The following is a 23,985-nucleotide window of genomic DNA, read 5'->3' as shown; positions in this document are numbered from 1 at the left end:
CCTTTCCGATCCCGGCTAGTCCTGCTTCGCCACATGTGGCACCTCCCCACCAGAAAACAAAGAGCCGATTGCCCCTGTCTTCCTCCTATTTCCTGACAAGTCTGTTGCTTTGGCTCTCAGGTTGCTTTCCCCTCTGCCCCACCTGCGGCATCCGCTGCGGCCCTGTCCTCCCCCAGCTGACCCCAGCCCCATACCTCTGCACTGCCCCGTGCTTCTCTCTCAGTCTCTCTTTGTGTCATACAGACACACACACACACACACACACACACACGCACGCACGCACGCACGCCCCTCTTCCCCAGCCCTCCTGTGTGTGCTGCTTCTCCAGCACTCCATCCACACCTCCTTGTCCAGCATGTCCCCCGTGCTCCTGAAACTCACTCTCTGATACTCACAGTAGGTGGCGATGCTTCTGACCACCAAGTCCCCACTGGGTGTAGCCCTCCAGTGCCTCCCTTCTTGTGGCCTGTTATGCCATTCTAACCAGGCTGTGCTGAGAAGGCAGCCACGTCCAGAGTGACTCCTGCTCAGATCACCCTTCCTGGCTCCACTTGGGGCTGGTCCTTTATTTGTGGGTGACCCTGGAGGGACAGAAAGGTTCAGGTACTGGCTGTGTTGAAAAGCCTTTCTTGGCCCGTAAGTGGACAGAGTGAGGCAGGGGAGGGGCAGGCTCTCCCCCCCTCCCCCCCAGCAAAAGTTGGAAATTCACAGAGAGCAATACTTGAATAAATGTGGTTTGTATTTAAAGTTTAACATTGGATCGCATCTGATCATACGTCTTTAATGTGTCTATTTAGCATCAAACTTAAACGATTAGCATACGGCCCTGTAGGATAGGACTTTGTATGTTTAACTTACCATGTTTTTAAAATGCCTTCAGAATGAGAAAAAAGGTAATACATATTGGGAGAAAAAATAAAGGAGTGTAAAGAAGAGAGCAAAAATACCATAATCCCACCACATGTACACTTAAAATATCATTTTATTTCTAGTGTTCGTCTATTGTAGTGAGCATATTGCTTTGATGCAAGCATGAGGCTTTCAGTACCCCAGACATGTAATGTGCAGGCATCTAAAACCTTTTATTTTTCTTCTGCTTTAAAGGGGCAGCATGGTGGAAGGAAAAAAAGGAGAAAGTATTAGTAGACATTAGAGATATGAGCTACTTAAAAAGGGAATCCCCCTCCCCTTGGGCCTGTTAGTAGACCATGCCTAACATTTAGAAGAGGAAAAAACCCAAATTAAAAAAATTTTTATTTATATGCGTATATATATATATATATATATACATACATATTATATATAATATATTTCTGTCTCATGCTAAATTAAGTTTTTCAGAACCACATTAAAAAAACATCAAGCATATTCTTGGCATTATTTACTTGAAAAGCTTAAACTAGTTTGGAGCATTCTCTGGAGTTTTGCCTGTTCTCCTAAAGTTCATCTATAAACAAATAAAAACATAAATACACAAATTACTCCTCAGTTGAGTTTTTACACGATTTTTCTTCAATAGTAATTCATGTGCATTGCACATACCAAATAAACAGGTGAAGGTCGGAGGATTTACTGCTGCTGAGGTTAACCGGGCAAGCTGACCATAAATTACTAACAGATGTTTTTCCTTTTTAGCCCCTTAGAAATTTTATAGGCGACAATCGTTTTTTCTTTTTGCAGAGGCTGAGGGGAGGTAGAGAAAGAAGGGAAATGAAAACAGACTAGAGATTGAGAAATGTATGTCTGTTTTCACTAGTGCTGGAATGTTCTGAATTCAGATGGAGTTGGTCTTCAAAAGTTAAAAGAAAAAACCATACACAGGTTTTATTTGTGTTAGTAAATTGAAACCCTTACTAAAACTTTTCTTTTTCCTCTTTAGCAGGAAGATCCTTATAGGAAGAAGAGGCTTCAGGAGAAAAAAGAAGGAAACTTACAAAATTTAAATTGGAATAAAAATCGAGCATGTAGAAAAAACAAGAAAAGGGGTGCTGCCCAGGTCTTGAGGTGTGTGATTTTTACAGTCCCTTTAAATTTTTCATCTATTATTTACTCTATAATTTTACATTTAGCTATTATGTTTCCATCTTATTTTTGTTAGGTTGGATACAGATAATATGAGAGTGTAGATGTTTGTGTTTTGAGATAAAGATATATTCTTAAAAGTAACATATCTTCTGGTTATGTTTTTATTTATTTTGTTGAAAACCCCTTAAGATGAGCAAAATTTTAAAATTTTACTTAATAAAATGTAAAAAGCTATAGCAGGTTTTAGGGAAAAAGCATAGCCATCCCTCCACACCAGGGGCGTTGGTGGAGCAGGTGGTAGAGGACCTCTGGGCACAGGCAGGCCCACGGTCCCAGCTTGACCCTGACTGTCTGGGGTCCCGATAATGCAAGAGAATAGTCCCCACGCATAGAATCTTTGCCCCGATTGATCGTCCAGCAGAAGGTAGGTTCTTCCGCTGTGGGAAGTGAGCTGCAGATAGATAACTGCGAGATTTGCCTGAAGCCCCAGAGGTAGTCGGGGGGCAGAGCCAGACATGACCCCAGGCAGTCAGGCAGCCTCCTTGGGAAACCTTGCTGCTTTTCTAACCTGTAAAATTAAGGTGCTGACGTGTGCGTGCGGATCCCATGTGTCTGGGTTCCCAGAAGTAGTTCTCCAAGCCTAATTTTACAGAAATTCCATAGCTCGAGAATTTTTTCCCACCAGGTCAGTAGCGCATCCATTCTGACGTCACATACGGAGTGCCTCTGGCAGACCCGTGCCCCTGCGCCCTCTGCCCTGGTCCCTGGGGAGCCTCTCGGGTGGCCCTCGCGCTGACGAGCTCCCTGATTCCTGTCCCGAGTGGGCTTCGGAGCCTGTTTCCTCCCACCTTGCCCCTCTGTCTCCACTGCTCCGGCTTTTCTTCCTTTGAGCATTGGCATCTGGGGATTTCTCTTTCTTGTGAGCTCAGCTAGGTACTTAAATGTGTTGCTGTCAGATGTGTTCTCTAGCAGTTCCAGATTTGCGTGGGGAAGGGACTCCACCCTGCTGTAAGTGGTTGCTCTTGTGGTTGGGAGGGAACTGTGGCAGAACCGCCCACGTGGTGGCCAGGACCCCCGCATGGAGGCATGTAACATGCTGCTTCCAGTGTCTGCCCCCTTTGCGATCAGGAGCTTGGACCCTGGGATTCAGCCCTGTAACACGTGCCCCCCCTTCCCCGAATGTCCTGTTCTGCTGGAGGAGGGCCAGGCAACCCCAGGGGGCCTTCAAGCTCTAGTTCTGTGTCTTGCAATCAGCAAAATGCAAACAGGAAAAAAGGAAAGATACACATTATTAGATTATTGATGGGTAATTATTAAATTATTAAATACTACTTACTAATGGGTAATTATTCTTATTTAGGCTAAATTATTATTATTATTTTTTTTGCGGTACGCAGGCCTCTCACTGTTGTGGCCTCTCCCGTTGCGGAGCACAGGCTCCGGACACGCAGGCTCAGCGGCCATGGCTCACGGGCCTAGCCGTTCTGCGGCATGTGGGATCTTCCCGGACTGGGGCACGAACCCGCGTCTCCTGCATCGGCAGGCGGACTCTCAACCACTGCGCCACCAGGGAAGCCCTGGGCTAAATTATTTGAAAGCTGCAATGTGGTCTCCTATAGAAAGGAAAGTCACACCTTGTATTTTCATAAAAATTTGATGGACTTATGTGGTCACTTTAAAGTGGCATGTTTTTCTGATGTGGACATATAGAAAGATATAAAATTAGGGTGGAATTTCACCAATTAAATGTTACAATATATTATTGAAAGCAGATTTCTGACATGCTAAAGAAACAAATTACGTTGTTAAAGAATAACTTCCAAGTAGCTTGTAGGTAATCAGAATGTTTTGAGAACATGATGCTTACGTAGGTGGTGGTTGTTGGACTGTCTGTTGCCAATCTGTCTCTATACTCTGTCTCTATACTCTTTACCCTGAGTGGTCACAAACCACTGAGACCATCGGCTTCATCTCACACCTGTCCTCCTACAGATGTGACATGAGGTGCGGAAGTTGGACTGTGTGAAATAATCACCTAGGTCTTCACGTAGCGTTCTCTGACACATTTCTGTGTCTCCATTTACAAAGCTGTATTACAGGTTTTCCCTCAAGTTCATAGTCTAGTTAGAGAGATATAAGTGTTGGACTGTGAACTCCTTGGGGGAAGAACTTCGTTCTTCTTTGTAGACGCCACACCTTTCCTAACAGTACATGGCTCATGGTCGTCACTCCACAAATGTTTGCTAAATGAATGAATGAGAAAAGATTTCAGTTAACGCTCAGACGTTCCCGCAGACGCCAAGGAGCAGGTTCATCTACTGAGAGTCATGTTTTACACAAAAACCAAGGAAGACATACAGAGAGTCATGGGTTCTGGTCCTGCACCTGCCACTTACCAGTTGACCTTGGGGGACTCATTTAACCTGTAGAGTTTTACTCCTCTCACTGTAAAATATGAAGAGATTAAATGAGCTCCAACTTAATTCTCGTTCTAAAACAGCAAAATCTTGTTCTTCCTAATCTCTCTCCCTTACTTATCGTCTTCTCCCAGCAGACCCAGAGAGAAGAGGGCTCAAGTTGTCCCAGATTCACCTTTTCACCTCTGCTAAGTCTCAAGGAAAGCAGGTATGTGTGTATGCACGATAAAATGCAGACGTGATTTTTTTGTGGCTCTTCCAGGCCTTCGGAACAGAGTGAATTAAAGCTGGTGTGCAGTGAATTTGAAAGGTCTGAGCTGAGCAGTGACATCGACTTAAGGAGCTGGTGTATCCAGGAAAACCCGGGGGAAGCATGTAAAACAGATGCTGGCATTGGAAGCAGCTTACCTGCCTCGCAGGGAGAGGCAGGTATGGAACCGCGTGGAGCTACCAAACAGGGCTTCTGTCGGGATTGTTGTTGATTGTTATGTCCTCGGGGAAGTGCCCAGTGTGAGAGCTTATCACTTCACTCAAGCCTGAATGGAAAGCTGTCCGGATGAGACAGTAGGCTGCGATTCTTCTGAGGCTGGGCAGGCCCGTAGGGTTGCCCCTCCTACCTCCCACTCCTCTAAAATCTGGCCATTCTCGACTGTGTCACGCAGACGGCTGAACAACCGTGGGTGATGGCTCAGGACAGGACTCCCTTGGTGAAAGAGGAGGGTAGGGGAAAGCCAGGGGAGAACAGCGGCCGTCCTCACACCCCTGCGCCAGGTGGTTCCTGCAGAGCCAGGCTGCTCCTCCGCCGAGGGCTGCCGGCCAGTGACCTGGGGGCACCAGGGCTGGGTCCAGGGACGGGTGGAGGGTGGCAGGAGAGGAAAGTACTGCGGGGGGGGAGGGGTGTGGGACACCGACACGCACATTTCCAGACACGTGCGTGTTGTTTCTCGGTCTTCCTGGAGGTTCTTCCCACCCACACATAAATAGTACTCTGAAACTCTCGGTGGACATTTAAAAGCACTTTTTATTAGAGTCTAGTTGATTTACAGTGTTGTGTTAGTTTCAGGTGTACAGCAGAGTGCATCAGTCGTACGTATATCTTGGGGGACATTTTAATACAAGAGAGAGAAATTACCTACACATCTCCAGTCCGAGAGAGTAGCCTTGATTTTCTTGAGAGAAGTACTTGTTATTTCCAGAACCACTTTTTATTTTTTTTGTGGTACACAGGGCTGTCACTGCTGTGGCCTCTCCCATTGCGGAGCACAGGCTCCGGACATGCAGGCTTAGTGGCCACGGCTCACAGGCCCAGCCGCTCCGCAGCATGTGGGACCTTCCCGAACCGGGGCACGAACCCGTGTCCCCTGCATAGGCAGGCGGACTCTCAACCACTGCGCCACCAGGGAAGCCCCAGAACCACTTTTAAGTCGACATTATCATTGGTGTTGACTGTCTCAAGCTAGACCATGTTCACTGTCCGGCCCACGGCAGAGCCTGTGGGGCCCGTGACTCACCCCCGCGGCTTCCTCAGGGCCCATCGTCAGTTTCAGGGAGCGTCTTCCTTCTCGCTGGATGGGCAGAGGGGGCAGATCCTGAAGCTGAGCCCTGCCTTCTTCATACCTTGACCTCTCTCCTTCTACTGGAAGTGGCATCAGGTTGAAAACTCTGTAAGCGAAACACGACTCCTCTCTCACTTCCCACAGAGGGTTACTTCCAGAAGCCGGGAAAGAAGCGCGTGGAGAAGTCCTGCTCAGACTCCAGCTCGGACTGTGGCAGCTCCTCGGGCAGCGTGCGTGCCAGCCGGGGCAGCTGGGGCAGCTGGAGCAGTGCCAGCAGCTCTGACGGGGACAAGAAGCCCATGCTGGGCCCTCAGCACTTCCTGCCGCCTGGTGAGTCTGGGACTGAGGCCTCCTGGCCCTCCTGCCCCGGCACCCAGAACAGGGGCCTGATCTGCCTTCCAGTGCCACCCGCCCGCGGTGGGCTCTGCATTCCCGTGCTTGCTTTGCCTTGCATTTTATCCACTTTCTTTTTTCTTTCTTCCTTCCTGCCTCCCTCCATTATTATTATTATTTTTTAAAGTCTGTATCTTGGAAACAGTTCAAAGAATTTCCACGTTTATTTTTTCACTTGTACATTTGTTTGTCGTGGTAAAGAATACATAACACAAAATCTACCATTTTAACCATTTTTAAGTGTCCAGTTCAGTGGCATTAAATGCATTCACATTGTTGTGCAGTCATCACCACCATCCATCTTTGGGCCTTCTTCCCCATCCCAAACAGAAACTCGGTACCTATTAAACCGTAGCTCTCCCTTCCCCACCCCTACAGCCCTGTGAACCTCTATTCTGCTTTCTGTCTGTGAATTTGAATACTCTCGTATCTGGTAAGTGAAGTCATACAATACTTGTCCTTTGGTGAGTGGCCTATTTCACTTATTAGCATGGTGTCTTCAAGGTTCATCCATGTTGTGACATGTCAGGATTTCCTTCCTTCTTAAAGGCTGAATAATAAATATTCCGTTGTCTGTGGATAGACTGCATTTTATCTCTCTATTCATCTGTTGATGGACACTTGGGTTTTTCCACCTTTTGCGTCTTATGAATAATGTTGCTATGAACAGTGGTCCTCCCTTGTTTTTGAAAAATTTAAAGATACAGGAAAGGTCAAAGAAGCATCTATATTTCTGTCACCTAGAATTAATAACTCTTAATTTTGTCATATTTGCCCTCCTTTTTTTTTAAGAGGTAATATTTTATAGTCTTCCGCTTCCTTCTGCTTGAGAGACTCACTGTCCACTGTCATGGGCTTGCTGTGTATTCTTTTAATCCATACTTTATTTTACATTCATATATCAACAAAACAGAGAATTTTTTTTTTTTTTTTTTTTTTTTTTTTTTTTGGTACGTGGGCCTCTCACTGTTGTGGCCTCTCCCGTTGCGGAGCACAGGCTCCGGACGCGCAGGCTCAGCGGCCATGGCTCACGGGCCCAGCCGCTCCGCGGCATGTGGGATCCTCCCGGACCGGGGCACGAACCCGTGTCCCCTGCATCGGCAGGCGGACTCTCAACCACTGCGCCACCAGGGAAGCCCCAGAGAATTGTTTTTAACTTACATAACGGAGATCACGCTTCAGTAAGCATGCTGCGTCTTGCTGTTTCACTCAGTGTTGTTTGTCATACCCCCATGTCTACGTAAAGATTTAATTCACTCCTTTTCGCTGTCATGGTCAACATAGTACAGGTTAAGCTTTGTTATCAGGACAGGGGGGAGACAGGGGTTCCATTGGCGTCACCGTGGCATCCATGGGAGGCTCACTCTGTATGCAGGGCCACGGGGGGCGCTCCCCGTGCCTCCAAGGACCTGGGCTCAGAGAGGTCGCGTGGCTTGTTGGACGCCCTGGGACCCTGACTCCCCCCGAGCCCAGCCCACTTCCCACTGCCTCCCGCTCATTACAGCGGCCTCTGCTGTGTCTCCTGCCAGCAGTGATTACCTATAAAGAAGCTCCTGTCTGGGAGACCTGGGCCCTGGCACCATAAAAACCTAGACACATGCCCACTTGTGATTTCAGTCCGTTTCTCAGCCTTTTTCACATCATTGGCCCTTCCTGCAGGTGCCTTTTTAGACACTGTTTGCCTAGTGACCCCCCACGGACATACACGTACATCTGTTTATTACTGTGTGCTGGAGAACGCCATGAGGGCTTGGATGCAGGACGGCTTGCAGTGTTTTGTTTGGTGGTGGGGATGGTCTTCTTGGCCACTGAAGGCAGTACGCCTGATGGTGCTAACGTGAGAGTTTTTAAAATTGGTGCTTAACATCAATAAAAAAATAGAAGCGCAGCTCTTGCTTGAGGGATAAGGCCAACAGCAGGAGAATGAGAAAGGTGAGTGATGGCCTTGCTTCTAACACAGGGCATAAGACTCAGTCTAGTTATGTTCAGAGGTTGTATAATAAATATCAGGAAAATGTCCCCAATATAATTTTTTTAAAGATGTATTTATTATGTACATATTTATTTTATTTATTTTTGGCTGCGTCAGGTCTTAGTTGTAGTATGCGGCATCTTTTGTTGTGGCGCGTGGGCTTCTCTCTAGTTGTGGCGTGCAGGTTTTCTCTCTCTATTTGTGGCACGCGGGTTCCCCAGCACGTGGGCTCTGTAGTTTGTAGCACGAGGGCTCTAGTTGAGGCTCATGAGCTCAGTAGCTGTGGCATGCGGGCTTAGTTGCCCCGCGGCATGTGGGATCTTAGTTCCCTGACCAGGGATGGAACCTGTTTTCCCCTGCATTGTAAGGTGGATTCTTTACCACTGGACCACCAGGGAAGTCCCCCCCCAATATAATTAATTGTGTAAAAGATCAAAATCACAAAGTATTTTTGAAGTATTTTTGAAGTATATCCACGTTTTATACACATTCATACGTAAAAGTTTTTTAATTAAAAAATTGATTGAATATCCATTAAATGTGAAAAATAAATCATTCATAGGGGTTAACGATGTTAGCGATCTGCATCTTAACACAGGATATACACAGTTGAATTATGCTTATAAAAACTTGTGATCACCTTTTTGTTTTTATGCAGGAGACAGTGTTTCACAAAATGACTTTCCCTCTGAAGCTCCCATCTCCTTGAATCTTTCTCATAACATCTGCAATCCCACGTAAGTGTTTAGTTTTCCAGCTTTTACAGTATGTTTTAGGTACTGCCTTTTTCTTTCATTCCGTGTGTTTCTTCTTTGTACTTGGTTCTGCAGGCTAAAATAGGAAAACCTTTTAAGGATGTGAGAAAGTAAAATCTGATTTTATTAATAATTCAGGGCGTACAATCTTTCCAAGACAACACGCTTGTGTGGGGACATCTCTGGTATCGCTGGTCCTTTCAGTGATATGGCCGTGTTAGAAGGTGTCGCTCCTGAAGGTAGGAAGAACAGTAGTAACAGTAAGGATGGGAACCAGCTACTCTTTTCTAGGACTTGAAATAAAACTGAGCACTGATGATTCAGAAAAGTTTGCAAGAACCTAGGAGACACATGTTTACGGTTTCACCATGTGATGATTTCTGCAGCATCGGACAAAATAAACAAGCACCATTTACTGAGAGGGAGAAGAGGAGGGTATGTTAGAAGGAGAGGGTTTCAGAGTGAGGAGTGTGGTTAGGTTTTAGGCACCATGAGAGGACAGGGGGTGGTGTCATAAAAATGGAATGGATGAGGAAAGCTCTATGCGAGCTCTTTCTGTTAGGGGTAGAGAGTAAACCAGGAGTGGGAGGTTGTTGCCAGCTGCTGAAAGGCAGATTGGAAACTGCAGACTACCTTAGTTAGCATTGTGCTGTTGGTGTTTGTTAAAACAAGACTTCCCTGGGGGCTTCCCTGGTGGCGCAGTGGTTAAGAATCCACCTGCCAGTGCAGGGGACACGGTTCGACCCCTGGTCCGGGAAGATCCCACATGCTGTGGAGCAACTAAGCCCGTGCGCCACAACTACTGAGCCTGCAGTCTAGAGCCCGCCAGCCACAACTACTGAAGCCCACGTGCCGCAACTACTGAAGTCCACGCATTCTGGGGCCCATGTGCCGCAACTGTTGAGCCTGTGTGCTGCAGCTGCTGAAGCCCGTGCACCTAGAGCCCGTGCTCCACAACAAGAGAAGCCACCACAATGAGAAGCACGCGCAACACAGCAAAGGGTAGCCCCCACTCGCCACGACTAAAGAAAACCTGCGCAGAACAACAAAGACCCAACGCAGCCATAAATAAATGAATGAATACATACATACATACATACGTACATACATACTCTTACACCAAAATAGAAGATTGAAGGTAGATGTTATTTAAAAAAAAAAAAGACTTCTCTGGATCTTGGGAATTTAATATTCCTCAGCCCTTTTGTGGGTGTATACCTTTATGTCTCTAGTATCTTTATGGTTTTTGAGGGGAAGAATTCATGTAAAAACGCAGTCAGGGGCTTCCCTGGTGGCGCAGTGGTTGAGAGTCCGCCTGCTGATGCAGGGGATGCGGGTTCGTGCCCCGGTCCGGGAAGATCCCACATGCCACGGAGCGGCTGGGCCCGTGAGCCATGGCCGCTGAGCCTGCGCGTCCAGAGCCTGTGCTCCGCAACGGGAGAGGCCACAACAGTGAGAGGCCCGCGTACCGCAAAAAAACAAAAAAACACAAAAAAAACATGGACTTAGTTACAGAAATCCAGCATTTCCTTGTACAGAGAGGGTCAGTGGCTCATCTTCTTGCTCTCCCCGCAGAGACGTGAGTAGCTTCCCCCGACACGTGGACGCCCCCTGTCCCAGCCTTCCTGCTGGGCCTGCGGCTGTTGAAGAAGATAAAGGTGAGGCGCGTTGCTCTTGCTCCGGACACCGGCCAGGTGTCCATGTCGTGCTGCTGGCCGGGGAGCTTGAGGACAGACAGAGCTGGCTTGTCTGTGCCCCGGCTCCCGAGCATCGGGAAGGCCCCTGTCCTCTGCCCTGGCGTCCTCGGGGCCCCTGGCCTCGGCTGCCCCTTCTGCACGGACCCTGAGCTCCATCCTGGGACACAAGGCACAGGTGGCCTGTGGCCCCGGAGCAAGGTGGGGCCCCTTTACAGGGGTTGCCTCCGCCTTTAGTTCCCTTTCCCATCTAGGGTGGCAGAAAAGCGGGGAGCAGACGGAGGGTCCGGCGCCCCGATTAGCCGACTTCCACCTCCCGTGTCTCTGCCTGTCCCCCGTCCCCACCCCTCCCCCTTGTCTCAGAAGCCTGTCCACTGATCCAGCCTCCCTCCTGCATCAGTGCTGAGGCCAAGTGCTGAGCTTCTGCGGCCTCAGCCAGGCAGGGACAGCGGCGCAGGAGCCTGGACATGGGGCCCAGGGAGGGAAGCCGCTCCGCCCAGGGTCTGCCCCGGAGGTTAGCTCCAGGCCCCCTCTCTTTCCTTCTCCTTCCCTTCACCTCTCTTGCCTTCATTTCTCCTCTTTTCTCCTCGCGCCTCCTTCCTGCCTAACCAGGCTCAGGAATGGTGGCAGGATGAGCCTGGTTGTTACCCTCTGCGGCACCGTCGAGCTCTTGCTTTTTTGCTCACGTGAATCATGCTGGACTAAAGGCTGCCCAGCACAGCGAGCACTTTTACTTTGAAGGCAGGAGGCTTCCAGCTCTGTGGTTACAGAGAGTTTATCTGCTGTCAGATTATCAACAGAAACAAACTATTCGTGAGTTGGATCTGCCTACTGGTCCAATAAAAATAAGTATTTTTGATGAAAAAATACTCTTCAATTCAGTAATTTGCTTAGGCAAGATTTAGGGAGGTTTAGAAGGTACCGCCTTTTCTCTTTGAGGTGATAGAGGAGAGAGAGGATTTAATGAATGGTGAGGAAAAAGAAAACCTGTGTCAAAACAGGTACGCCTGCCATGTTCTCCTGTCTTTGCTTTTGTCGTCAGTTGGAGAATCGTATGTCATCTAGTGTCTTATCCATGTTGTGTGTATGTGTTTCGAGCGCCTTTTTACCTCATCTTTGTTAATAATCTGCAGTTACTTTTTGATGACCCGTTACCATCCCTGTTGAGGCCCTAAAGTCACTACAGAAACAGCCCTTGTTCACAGTCACTGTCCACAGGGCCGGTGCCGTCCCCTTCCTCTGCCCGCACCTCCCTCACACGCCCCAGCCTCAGTCCTCCCACCTGCTGTTACGTCACCTCTGGGCCCCCTCCCCCTGCGCTGCACCCTCCTTGCAGAGCCACGGGCGTGGTTTGGCCCAGTGTTCCAGCTTCTCTGCCCTGTGCCGTGCAGATGAGCGAGACTGGAGAGCAGCGCACACAGCCGGCCAGCCGCCAGCCTCGCGGCAGCTGCGGCCCCCCCCACCGCCCCCCGTGCCCACCTGTCAGTCCTGTGCCTGGTTCTCTTAGCTGATGCTTCCTGTTTCCTGGGGAAGAGAGAGGCTCCGCCTGCCCCGTCTTCCACCCGCCACCCCCGCTGCCCTCCTGCTGCGGCCCGTGGGTTGTCAGGCTGCCCTCCTCTGTGGGGTCCCGCTCCGGCTCGGTGCCAGCGTCGGGTTTTCTCTCACGGGTAGTGCCCACTGGCATCCATACATACCGTGAGACCTCCCGTCCCGTCCTTAACACAGAAGCAGCCACTCTCTCCCTTGGTCCCCCCTTATCTGGCTGCTGCTGTGCCCTCCTCTCTGGGAGAGCTGCTTGGGGGAGTTGTCTCCCTGCTGCTTAGATTCCTTTCCTCCTGTTCTCCCTGAAACCGCTGGGGCTGGCTGTGCCGTGACACCGGAGCAGTGTCTACGGGGCCCCAGTGATCTCCGTGGCCGGGGCCCCGTACTCCGGCCTCCTGAGACCTTCTGCTCAGGCTGTGACCTCGGGGGTCCCGGTGCAGTTCCCCTCGGCTGCCCCAGCTCTCATGCTCATCTGGGTCATGCTCTCCTGGTGGTCCATCCACCTCCAGCCCCCCGACAGCTCCCACTTCTGCACAGCCAGCTGCCGGTGCCATCTGTCCTCAGGCCTGCACCGGTGTCCCGTACGGAACGCTCACCTGCTCAGCCCTACTCCTCACACAGCCTCCCACTCGGGCTTTCTTGTTGCTCAGGCCAGAAGTCTGGGCGTCATCCTGGACTCTTTTCCTCATCCCCACGTGGGATCTGTTGTCTCACTCTCTGCCTCTGCCTTCCAAACAGACCCAGAATCTGATCACTTCTCCCCACGGCCACCATTCTTTCTCGCCGCAGCCTCCCGACAGGTCTCTCTACTTCTCACCTCACCTCACTATCTCATTGTCTTTTATCTTCTTTCTTTTTGGGATATAATTGATACATAATATTAGATTAGTTTCAGGGGTATAACTAATGTAATGATTCATCATATGTACATATTGCAAAACAATCACCACAGTAACGCTGGTGAACATCCGCCACCACCTTACCGTCTCTTTTCAGCACAGCAGCCAGAGGGATGATATTGAACGTGAGTCAGATCACATCACTGTCGAGACCGGGGAAGGGTCTGAGGCGTTTACCCTACTTATTACGAGCTAACAAGTTAGCCTGCCATGATTTTGTAGCTGCTGCCAGAGGACAAGAGACTCCTGGGTCAGAGAATAGGACGCTTAGCACAGCAGGCAGCCTGAGCATCTTGTAAGCACACTTCCTTCAGGCCTCCAGTCTCTTGGGGGCGATGCAGGGCCGCCCAGGTGGGCGACATTATCTTTATTTTGTTGGACGAAGCAAACTTGCCCGTTGCTCTAGGGGGAGATCCTGTCTCCATCTTCTGAGGCTTTGTTTAGCAAATATCCTTGGAAAGATAGGTCAGAACGTGGGCAGTCAGAGCATCCATTCCAGGAAGCAAAGAAACGTGAGACCCACAGAGATTGTCTCGAAGCAGCATACACACCCCTCGTTTCTGTGCGGTCTTGGCTTCCGGTCCATTTGTTTATGAGCACCTGAGTGCGGAGGCGGTTCTTGGTTGATCTGATCTTAATCGGCTCATGCAGCCTCTGGTCCCAGCGATTCTCAACAGGACTTTCACGGCAGGATGCCCCGCCCTGCAGGACTGACTGTAGGGTGCCTGCTCAACCGCTGAGCGAGGCCCCAAACACCAGGGCGGCCTTAGGAGGTGGACCTCGTCCTTGAGAGACCCCCACAGCTATGACAGCTACGTGGTCTCTGGTGGTGTTTCTTTAAACGCTCGAGGGTCTCTCTGACCACCATGAGCTGCAGGTCTCCGGGTCTCCAGGCGGGTGATTGCCGCCGGCTCCCACATGGGGGTGCAGCCCTGGGGGCGCACACGCTGCCTGGAAGGCGAGAGTTGTGTCCACGTATTCCTGTCCATGTATTCCCCCCATCCCCGTGTGGCCTGGTTGGCTGGTAGACCTTCGGGTTCCCAGTGCATTTCGAATAGTTGAGTCTATTCTTTCTTTGTGGACTTCCTGCCCATGTGCAGATGGCCAGTCTGCCCCTTTAATCCATGCCACCAACCAATGGCGTACATCCGTGCATCCCACGAATGAGCAACGGCTGTGGCGGTGAAGGTGGAGACAAGCAGAGGTGCTGCAGGTGTTTGCTGGGAAGAGCAGGAGCCGGGTGTCCCCTGGAAAGGTTTAGGGGAACGGTGCTCAAACTGAGGTCAGGACCATATTGTTGGCACACCCAGCAGGCAGGCGCTTCCACGGCTTGGGAGCGCCGAGCCGGGACAGGGTCCCTCCCGAGGAAGCCTCAGGGGCAATTGTGGAAAACAGGGCTCACTCACGTCACTCCAAGCCCGGTACCTGCAGGGTGCAGGGTGTTCTCTCCCCTGGTGCTGAGGTTGGCCTCCTCCACTGCCACAGAATCCTTGTGTCTCATCCCTGGGGCTGTAACAGCACCGTTTTCCCAGCTTCTTACTTCTTTTGTTTGTTGTTTGTCTCCGCTCACTTGAATATCAACGTGTTCACTGCTGTGTCCTGGGAATCCTGCCGGGGCTTTGCAGGAAGCAGGCAGGCCCTGCAGTGCTTGTTGAGTCACTGCCATGATCTCGTAATCCGGGCCAGGAGACGGTTGTGTCCCGTCTGAAGTGCAGGTCAAAGCAGCGCGCGGCCCTTGCACTTTACAGACAGAAGGGCTCTAGCCCGTGCGGGTGATACGGGCTGGGGGCGGGGCTTCCTGGAAGGAGGAGAAGTCGAGCTGTTCCTTGCAGGAAGGGTGGCCGAGGGCTGCATGAGAAGGAGGGGGGCTGAGAGGCCTGTTCTCTTCCGCAGGTCTCTACCCCCCGGGGGACCTGTGGCCCGCACAGCCCGTGTGTGTGACCAGCGGCTTCGGCTGCGCCCTGGAGAGCAGCGGGCCGGCCGTGCTGCCCGCGCCCGCGCCGGTGCACAGCAGGTATGCGCTCCATCCGGATGACGGCAGCAGCGGCCGGGTCCGGGCTTTCTCCCCAGCTCCTGAGCTGGGTGTTGCCAGCTGCTTTTTGGAGTTGAGCTGTGATGTCTGAAAAATTACAAGCCAGGAATTGAGAGAAACAGGGAAGGAAAAAAGTAACAGCCGGGGACCACGTCAGTGTTTTACTTTTTAAACTGAAAAGACGAGCTATTCATATATTAGAGGCAAAACTGAAAAAACAAAAACAGTCCCTCATAATTCCTACCCGCTAACAGAATAAAAATTTCCATTTTTCCTTGGCATCAATCTTGAACACATTTAAAAATTTTAAAGATCGAATAATTTGAGTATTGAAAAATAGTTCCACAAATGACAGCTTCTTAGACTTGCCATTAGATTAATCATTCGATTATGAAACCTTGAGAAAATGTTAATATCTGTGTTTAATCAGAATCCAGTTGAAGTTTTATTGGGGAGTTCAGCTTATTATAATAGAGGTAGTTACTTTCTTATTTCTATAATGAAACCAGATTGCAGTTGGGATCAAAGCATCTACCATGAGTCATAGTCTGGCCTTGCCCCGAGCGGAAGGTGGCAGTTCGTAGCGGATGTGTTTGAGCCCCCTGGGTGGGTGTTGGGACCCTCTTGGCAGTGTCCCATCCTCCACGTGCTGACAAAGCCACAGCCACGGGCTCTGCCTCTGGTTAGACTTAACAAACATGAGTGGGTTTTAGTTTGTTGTTGTTTTTTTTTAATGTAATACCTTTTAGTTAAAAGTGAGAGCAATTTTCTCTTTCAAATCTTGGTCCTGCTTACATGCTTTACACCTAACCATGGGCAAGTTTTTTACAGTCTAAGTGAAAGTACTTCTCTGGCAAACTGAAAGCCGGGTTTTGATCCATTCCCCTTATCTAGGCATAATTTATTTGCTTTTTCTTGTCTCATTTAAAGAAAAGCTCCTCTGCCCCCACTTTTCCCTGAGTCCCTGGCTCTCTGTACTCAACAGATCAAACTCCATCTCTGACTGTCTTTGGAATTATAAATGACATACAGTATTACATTTCTGTTGTACAACATAGTGATTCATTATTTTTATACGTTCCAAAATGATCACCATGTAAGTCTAGTCATCATCTCTCACCACACAGAGTATTACAGTGTGATTAACTGTGTTTCCTATGCTGTACATTAATTACATCCCCATTGAAAGGAAGTGGGCATCCAGTCCAAGCCATCCATCCTGCAGTGCTGTGTCATTGGTGATGAGCGTTGAGTTAGTAAGTCTTTGATTCTGTGACAATAAAGTACTTCTTTAATTTTCCAGAGTTGAGGAATTAGCAGCGATGAGGATGCTGGGCAATAACATCGTACTCCTCTTTCTTTCCTTGATCTGTTGACATCCTGTTTCTGAAACTAGACCCCTTGTTTTTTGTAGCAGTTTCATTGATTGGAATGCAACGTGTGAAGGCCAGTTTCCCAGTGTGTACTGCCCCCTGGAATTGAACGACTACAATGCCTTTCCGGAAGGTAAAGCTATTTGGACAATCCTAATGATATTCTTTTTTTTTTTTTTTTGGCTGTGTCGGTCTTAGTTGCAGCCCGCGGGATCTTTCATTGCAGTGCACGGGCTTCTCTCTAGTCGTGCCATGTGGATTTTCTCTCTCTAGTTGTGGCACGGGCTCCAGGGCACGTGAGCTCTGTAGTTTGCGGCACATGGGCTCTCTTGTTGAGACACGAGAGTTCAGTAGTTGTGGCACGCGGGCTTAGTTGCCCCGCGGCATGTGGGATCTTAGTTCCCTGACCAGGGATCGAGCATGCGTCCCCTGCATTGGAAGGTGGATTCTTTCTTTACCACTGGACCACCAGGGAAGTCCCCCAGTGCCATTCTTTTATTCTCAGAAGGTCAAAGCAGGAAGGGTGTGTGGACTCAACACACTAACTGCAGAGAATGTGCCTTTGAGAATGATCTTCCAGGATGCTGCTGAGTCAGTCCTTCGTGTGGGTCCAGCACGCCTGCCATATGTAATTTTGTATGGCCCAAAAAAGCCCTCTAAACCCGGGTGTCTGGGAACTTGTACAAATAACCCTAATCTATTTAGTCCTTCAAATTAGGTAGAACGGGGTCATTTGGATCTATGTGGACCTAAACTGTGGATTATCCATTGGATTATCCATTGGGAGGCTGGGGTTAGTTACTCTTTTTAGGCAAACAAGTCCCAGGTGAGGTAGAATCATTTACCTGCTTGTTCCTCAGCATGTCCTGATGCTTATGCCCCTGGATGGTGCTGCAGAAGGAAGGGAAGGAGCTTGAAGGGGAAATTGTGAAAAATTGCAGATTCTTGGGCCCAAATATAAGTACAAGATGCTTGTACTTATCTGGGTTTTGATATATGCAGTGCTCTATGATAATCACAAGGGGGTGCTGTGGTAACTTTCTTTCTGCCTGTGAGGCTGTGTTTATACCTTCTTACTGCTGTTGGAGAAGGGCTTGGTTTCCTATTACTTTATCAATGCGTATGGTGTATGTGGAGATGGCCGACATTGGCATGACAGGCAATAAAAGAAAATTTTAAGGACTGGTAAGAACCTTGACACTATTCAAATCTATGGTTGTATTTACTACTATAAAAGTATAGCAGTATTTTAGTGTATTCTGTGTATTAGAAAGAGTCCCATCAAATTATCAAATACAAAAAATTAAGCCCAGAGGAAGAACTTCCTGAGGGCTTCCCAGGTGGTGTGTGTCATGGAGTAATTATTTTATGTTCATCTTTAACTTGTCAATATAGTAAGGCCTTGAGAGCTTTCTGTCTGAGAGGGAGAATTCCATTCTCTCCAGAAAAATGTTCACCTCTGTCGATGTCTCCCATTCTTTGTAGAAAACATTAACTACCCCAATGGCTTCCCCTGTCCTGCCGAAGTTCAGACAGACTTCATTGACCACAGCTCCCAGTCTGCCTGGAACAGCCCCCCAAATGTGCCGACCGCCTGGGGACACGCTGGCCTCATCAGCTCTCCGGTCAGTGCCGCCCGGTCCTGCTGTGCCTGGGTTCTTTCCAGTGCCTGCCTCATCCTGGTCTCACTGTAGCTTTAGGGTTGGGTTCAGATCAGCCAGAGCCTGGCTTGTTCCCCTTAGGTCACCAGCCACGCTCTGCAGGGGGCTCACGCATAGTCAGATGGGCAGGGGCTTGCAGACACCAGCAGCCAAGACGCCCCAAACCACACTGAGGAGAGATGGTTGTTGATGACATTGAACTTGGGCCAGGAAGCCCTCTGGGATGCAGCTGTGTTCCTGTGGCCTCGCTGACCTTTCATCTGTGGGAGGAGATGAGATGAACCTTCCAGGAAGGTCAGGCAGTGTCAGCGACAGGTCTGGAGGGCTTCCTGCCTGCGGACACCCTCTGTGCTTCTCTGACACCCACTCTGCTGCTGCTTTACAAATGGAGGGCATTCGACCTGTGGGTCCTTCCTTGGGTTGATAAAAGGTTATCGCTAGTTTGATGGGAATTTCATGACCTTCTGTTTGAGGAAAATGGAATTAAAGCCACCCAGGTGGCTGAGAATAGTGTAATAATGTCCAGGTAGCTTGGATTGATTACACTGTGGTAGCCACGGGTACATAGTCAACCTTGCCATTGCCTTTCTAAGCCTTCTTTATTTTTTTAAACATTTCTTTCTTTCTTTTTTTTTTCTTCTCCTCATGTATCCTTCAGCCCTACCTCACAAGCACCCGAAGCTTGTCTCCGATGTCTGGACTTTTTGGTTCCATCTGGGCCCCGCAAAGCGACGTGTATGAAAATTGCTGCCCCATCAACCCCACGACGGAACACTCGACTCACATGGAAAACCAGGCGGTCATGTGCAAGGAATACTACCCTGGGTTTAACCCATTCCGTGCCTATATGGACCTGGACATATGGACTAGCACCGCGAACAGGAACGCAAACTTCCCACTGTCCAGAGACTCGAGCTACTGTGGGAACGTGTGAACAAGATTCGAGTTCTGAACAGTGTGAATAAAGAGGCTTGTGTTTTGATTACTAGCGTAAACTGGTTGTTGACATAGATTGACGTTTGTGGTTATTTTGGCACTTTTATATGAAAATAAATTTTTTAATGAAATCCGGGTGCTCTATTTTTTTTTAATCCTTCACAAAACAGTGATAGAAACGAAGCATCCATGTGTCCTAACTTCATAACTCAAGAAGCGTGTCAGACACACCAAATGTGTAAATCAGGACCAGGGCGGCTTCTAAGAAGGTAAGAGTTGAGAAAGAAAGCACTGCAGTGATTGCCCCCTCTGTGGGCATCGGACTCCCCGGGAGCTTGCGGAAAGTGACTTTGATCAGGTGGCTTTCTGAGGGATGCTGCTGTAATGGGCCTGTGGCTCAGGCAGCCAGGATTTTGTTTCAAGTGCTCCGTTGATTGAAATGAGCCTCCGGTGTTGGGAAGCCAGCTGCTAGTCACTTGCCTGGACGGACCAGTCCTGGTGGGCAGGGCTGCTGAGGTGGAGCAGAGAGCCCGGCACTGTTCTGTGTGACAGGGATGTTCCCTCCCCGCCATCAGGCCAGTCACCAGGGGCACGACAGCAGTAGGGACATGCTGGTAAGTGTCCGGTTTCCCTCCGAGCGAACAGGCTGAGTCCAAGTCCAAGTACTGAGCGGTTGAGGGTGCTGGTGCGTGTTTGCTAGGCTGGTTTGTATCTGCCTGTCAGTGATCTTAGAAATCCATGTGATGGAATTATCTGTTTGCATGTATAAACTTTGAAAACATTTCAGCTTTTAATAAAAATGTCTTATTTTTACATTTTGTTTTGTCTTTATTGGAAATGGAATGGGAGAGATTTTTGAGTGGAATGCTGGGTTCACTTGCTTTTTCTTACTCTTTGCCTTGGCTGTGTGGGACCCTGGACGAAGGCTGAGTGTACTGTAACCTGGGACTGCCCTCCTGCAAGGAGTACCTCCGAGCACGCACGGCTACTGGAAACCTCTCAGGCTACCGACTTGGAATCCCCCATCCCCAGTACTGAATAAGGCTGAAAAGTAATTTAGGTTCTAGGTATATACCCAAAAGAAGTGAAACAGATGCTTGTGCACCATGTTCACTGAAGGACTGTTCACAGTAGCCAGAAGGTGGAAACAACCTAAATGTCCATTGATGGAAGAATGGATAAGCAAAATGTGGTATATACAGACAATAGGATATTCAGCCTTAGAAGGGAAGGAAATTCTGATACATGCTACATCATGGATGAACCTTGAAAACATGCTGAGTGAAACAAGCCCGTCACAAAAGTACAAGTATTGTATGATTCCACTTATATGAGGGACCTATTGCGGTCAAATTCAGAGTCAGAAAGTAGGATAGAGGTTACCAGAGGCTTGAAGGGGAGGGGAATGGGGAGTCAATGTTTAATAAGCCCAGAGTTTCAGTTTGAGGAGCTGAAAATGTTCTGGAGATGGATGGTGGTGATGGTTACATAACTGTGAATGTACTTCATGCCACTAGACTGTACACGTAGAAACGGTTAAAATGGTAAGTTTTGTGTTATGTGTATTTTACCAAAATAAAATAATTTAGGTTGATGAAAAATGCCCCAAAGCATTTTCAATATCAAATTCAAAACTTCCCCACCAGAGAGAGTCTGAGACATTTAGATGCACGTTCTTCTCTCTGCTCAGATGGTTGATCTAATTTTTTTCCTGCTTTCACTGATCCTTCAGTTCCCCATCGGGAAAGACCAAAGCAAGTTTTTATGCCACTCTATACAAAAGAAAGTAAAACTCTGCGCTTCAGCGGGAATAGTATCTTCAGCCATAAGACTAAAATCAGTGATGGGGGAACTGGAAGTTTCTATTCATTTAAAAATATTTGCCAAGCACCTCCCGGGAGCTGGGACCTGTCCAGGGGCTGTGGGTGCAGCAGAGGACGGGACAGACAAGGTCCTGCTGGCACATTCCAGGAGCAGGGTCAGGGAAGAAGCAAGCAAAAGGTTCAATGAGTATTTCGGGTCCTGGTGAGCGGTGAGAGGCCAAGGGGTGACGTGACCAGCAGGGGAGGTGGCAGGGGTACCTGGGGTATCAGGGGAAATCTCCCTGCGGAGGTACATCTGAGGTATAACCTGGGTGACGAGAAAGCCGGCGGTGCCCTGATCAGCGGGCCAGAGCCTCCAGCAGAGGAAAGAGCGAGGACAAAGCCTCCGCGGCGGGAGGCCAGGGTGGCTGGGGCCCCGTGAGTCAGGGCCACAGGCACAGAGGCCGCGGGGCAGAGGCCACCTCCCTAAGGCCTCGTAGGCCTCCGAGGAGAGGATGGGAAGGGCAGTGGGCACCACTGGGGTGTCTTAAGGGAGAGGGAATGTCATCTGATTTGAGTGTCAGAGTCACTGAGGGCTGGATGGAGAGCGGTCCTGGGGGGGGGGGGGCGGGGCGGGAGGGACAGTCCCGGCAGTCACCTGCAGCAGTGGGTGACAGGACAGTGCCAGCAGGCTGGGGTGGAGGGGTGTAGGGAGGCCAGCGCCCCTGCTGGGCCTCGAGAGCTGGGTCCTGCTGATGCCCTTGACCGAGAGGAAGAGCCCCGGGGCGGGGGGAGGGTCTGGTTGGGAGCGGGGGGTCGAGAGGTCCGTGCTGGACTATTCGGTGTGGGAGGCCTCATACCCAAGTGCAGACGGCACGGAGGCTGTGGCCCCGACAAATCTGAAGTTCGGTGGAGCTCAGGATTGGAGACTGGGGGGGCGTCCATCCTCGGCCTGCAGATGGTTCTAGAGCAATGGGAGTGCCTGGGGCCTCTCGGGGAGGAGAAGAGTCCTGAGCACTTAGCCAGGGGCCCCCGTGTTTAGAAGAGGAGGCGGCGGCAGAGAGGACTGAGGCGGAATCGATGAGTAGGTCAGAGGCCCAGAGGGGAGGCAGTGGCCCAGGCTGGGTCAAAGGCTGGGGGACCCATCAGATGAGGGAGCCCTGAGGGCTGCATCCAGCCCATGACCCTTGTGGTGTCCTCAGCTGTTCCAGCTGCAGCCAGTTGACATGGGAGACGGAGGTGGCAGTGGAGAAGGCCAGCTGTGGGGAGCCGGATGCGGGGACACGGGGCCAAGGTGGGAGAGCGCTGGGCCTGCTGTGTGCGTACTGAGGGCGAGGCCCGGGCAGAGAGGAGGCAGGTGGGGCCCTGGGTGTCACTTACAGGCGCCCGAGCCTGGACGGACAGGGACGCTTCACCCCCCATGGTGGGAGGGATGGCAGAGACCTAAAGAATAGGTCTGTTTATGAGAGAAGTGACAAGACGCCCAGGTTTGGGTTGCACATCATGGCCTCTGGCCTGTTTTTGTGGATAAAGTTGTACTGGAACACAGCCACTCCTCATTCCTCTTCCAAACAGGGCACAGCCTAAAATGTTTACTCCAGTCCTTTACAGAAAAAGTTTGCTGATCTTTGCTCTAGGGGACGGAAGAGCAACAAGAGAGCAGGAACCTGGGTCTCCGACACCACAGAGGCACCTGCCCTCACAGCCCTGGGCTCCAACTGCACTGGGAAGGGACACATAAGTTCTCTCTTGCTCGGCTACTGCTGTGTGGGGTCTGTGTTGCAGCATCAGCGCTAATACAGCCCTCTTCTCTTGTCTGGTTCAGTATTGTCTCTGGTGCCTGGCATAGTGTCTGATACACAGGAGTGTGTGGAAAGGAGTGAGTGGGAGGGGTGTGTGTGAGCACAAGTATCTGGCAGTAAAGAAGTGAGTCTTAATAATTAGGGAATACTTCGATTATTCTGTGGCTGACCACAAGCAAAGGCAGGAGAATTACCACAGTTCCTTACATACTAAACACTCATACATACATACATGCTCTTACATACCTATCTCCATGTACAGAGCTCTTCGTGACAACTGTTACTACATTGGATTATGTTACCACCGGGGAAAATCTGAGTAAGAGTCAGGAAGTAGAGTAGGTAAGGTGGTAGAGGCTGACCCTGCCTATCAGGAGCTTTGATTTTAATGGGAGACTCATCAACGAACGTCCCCTCTGGGGCCAGCCAGACTTCGTGGGGTCTAACTCCAGCTTTAGCACATTCTTAAATTTCCCATGCCTCAGTTTCCTCTTTCTGTAAAATGGGTATAATAATGGTAACATACCTCATAGAGTTGCTGGGAAGATTTAATGAACGAGTTTTTAGATAGTGCTTGGCACATAGTAAACCCTCAATTGGCTACTTTCAGTATTCCATATAATTACTATCATCAATTTAAATGAAAGAACATGAAACAACAGGGTACATAGGAACTTAAGTCTCAGGGTGGGAAGGGGCAAGTGAAGCAGGCATTTGTACATTGCTGATGAGATGGTAAATTGGTGGGCAATGTGTATTAGGTACCTTGAAAACTCTTCTAGGAATTGACTCCCAAGGAAAACAGTAAAAAAAAATTGTGCACAAAAATCAGTTTTCTATTGCTGCTGTAAAAAGTTCCCACAAACTTGGGGGCTTCAAACAACAGAAATGTATTACCTTACAGTTTTGTAGGTCAGAAATCCAACACAAGTCTTGCTGGGTTAAAATCAAGGTGTTGGCAAGGCTGTGTTCCTTTGTGGGGGCTCTAGGGGAGAATCTGCTCCTTTCTCGACTGCCCCAGCTTCTAGAGGCTGCTTACATTCCTTGGATCACGGCCCCCTTCTCCCATCCTCAAAGCCAGCAATGTGGAACCCCTCTGACCATGCTTCCATTATCACATCTTTTT

General features: G+C 49.6%; 1 protein-coding gene across 1 annotated transcript in view; it reads left to right on the top strand.

The window, feature by feature from the left end:
* Positions 1 to 19,349, top strand: part of TMEM131L (transmembrane 131 like) — a 159,852-nt gene extending 140,503 nt beyond the window's left edge. Inside the window, exons 27-35 of the mRNA XM_082837961.1 lie at positions 1,880 to 2,004; positions 4,705 to 4,871; positions 6,143 to 6,328; positions 9,022 to 9,100; positions 10,694 to 10,776; positions 15,147 to 15,267; positions 16,700 to 16,791; positions 18,144 to 18,283; positions 18,978 to 19,349. Coding sequence (XP_082694087.1) covers positions 1,880 to 2,004; positions 4,705 to 4,871; positions 6,143 to 6,328; positions 9,022 to 9,100; positions 10,694 to 10,776; positions 15,147 to 15,267; positions 16,700 to 16,791; positions 18,144 to 18,283; positions 18,978 to 19,253 — 1,269 coding nt within the window. The 3' untranslated portion in view covers positions 19,254 to 19,349. The remainder of the gene's footprint in view (positions 1 to 1,879; positions 2,005 to 4,704; positions 4,872 to 6,142; positions 6,329 to 9,021; positions 9,101 to 10,693; positions 10,777 to 15,146; positions 15,268 to 16,699; positions 16,792 to 18,143; positions 18,284 to 18,977) is intronic.
* Positions 19,350 to 23,985: the final 4,636 nt, after the last annotated feature.

This window comes from Leucopleurus acutus (assembly GCF_964270905.1).
Source record: "Leucopleurus acutus genome assembly, chromosome: 4".
In the NCBI taxonomy this organism is placed as follows: Eukaryota; Metazoa; Chordata; class Mammalia; order Artiodactyla; family Delphinidae; genus Leucopleurus; species Leucopleurus acutus.
The sequence above is the reverse complement of the archived record's forward strand: the minus strand, read 5'-3'. Positions and strand labels throughout refer to the sequence as shown.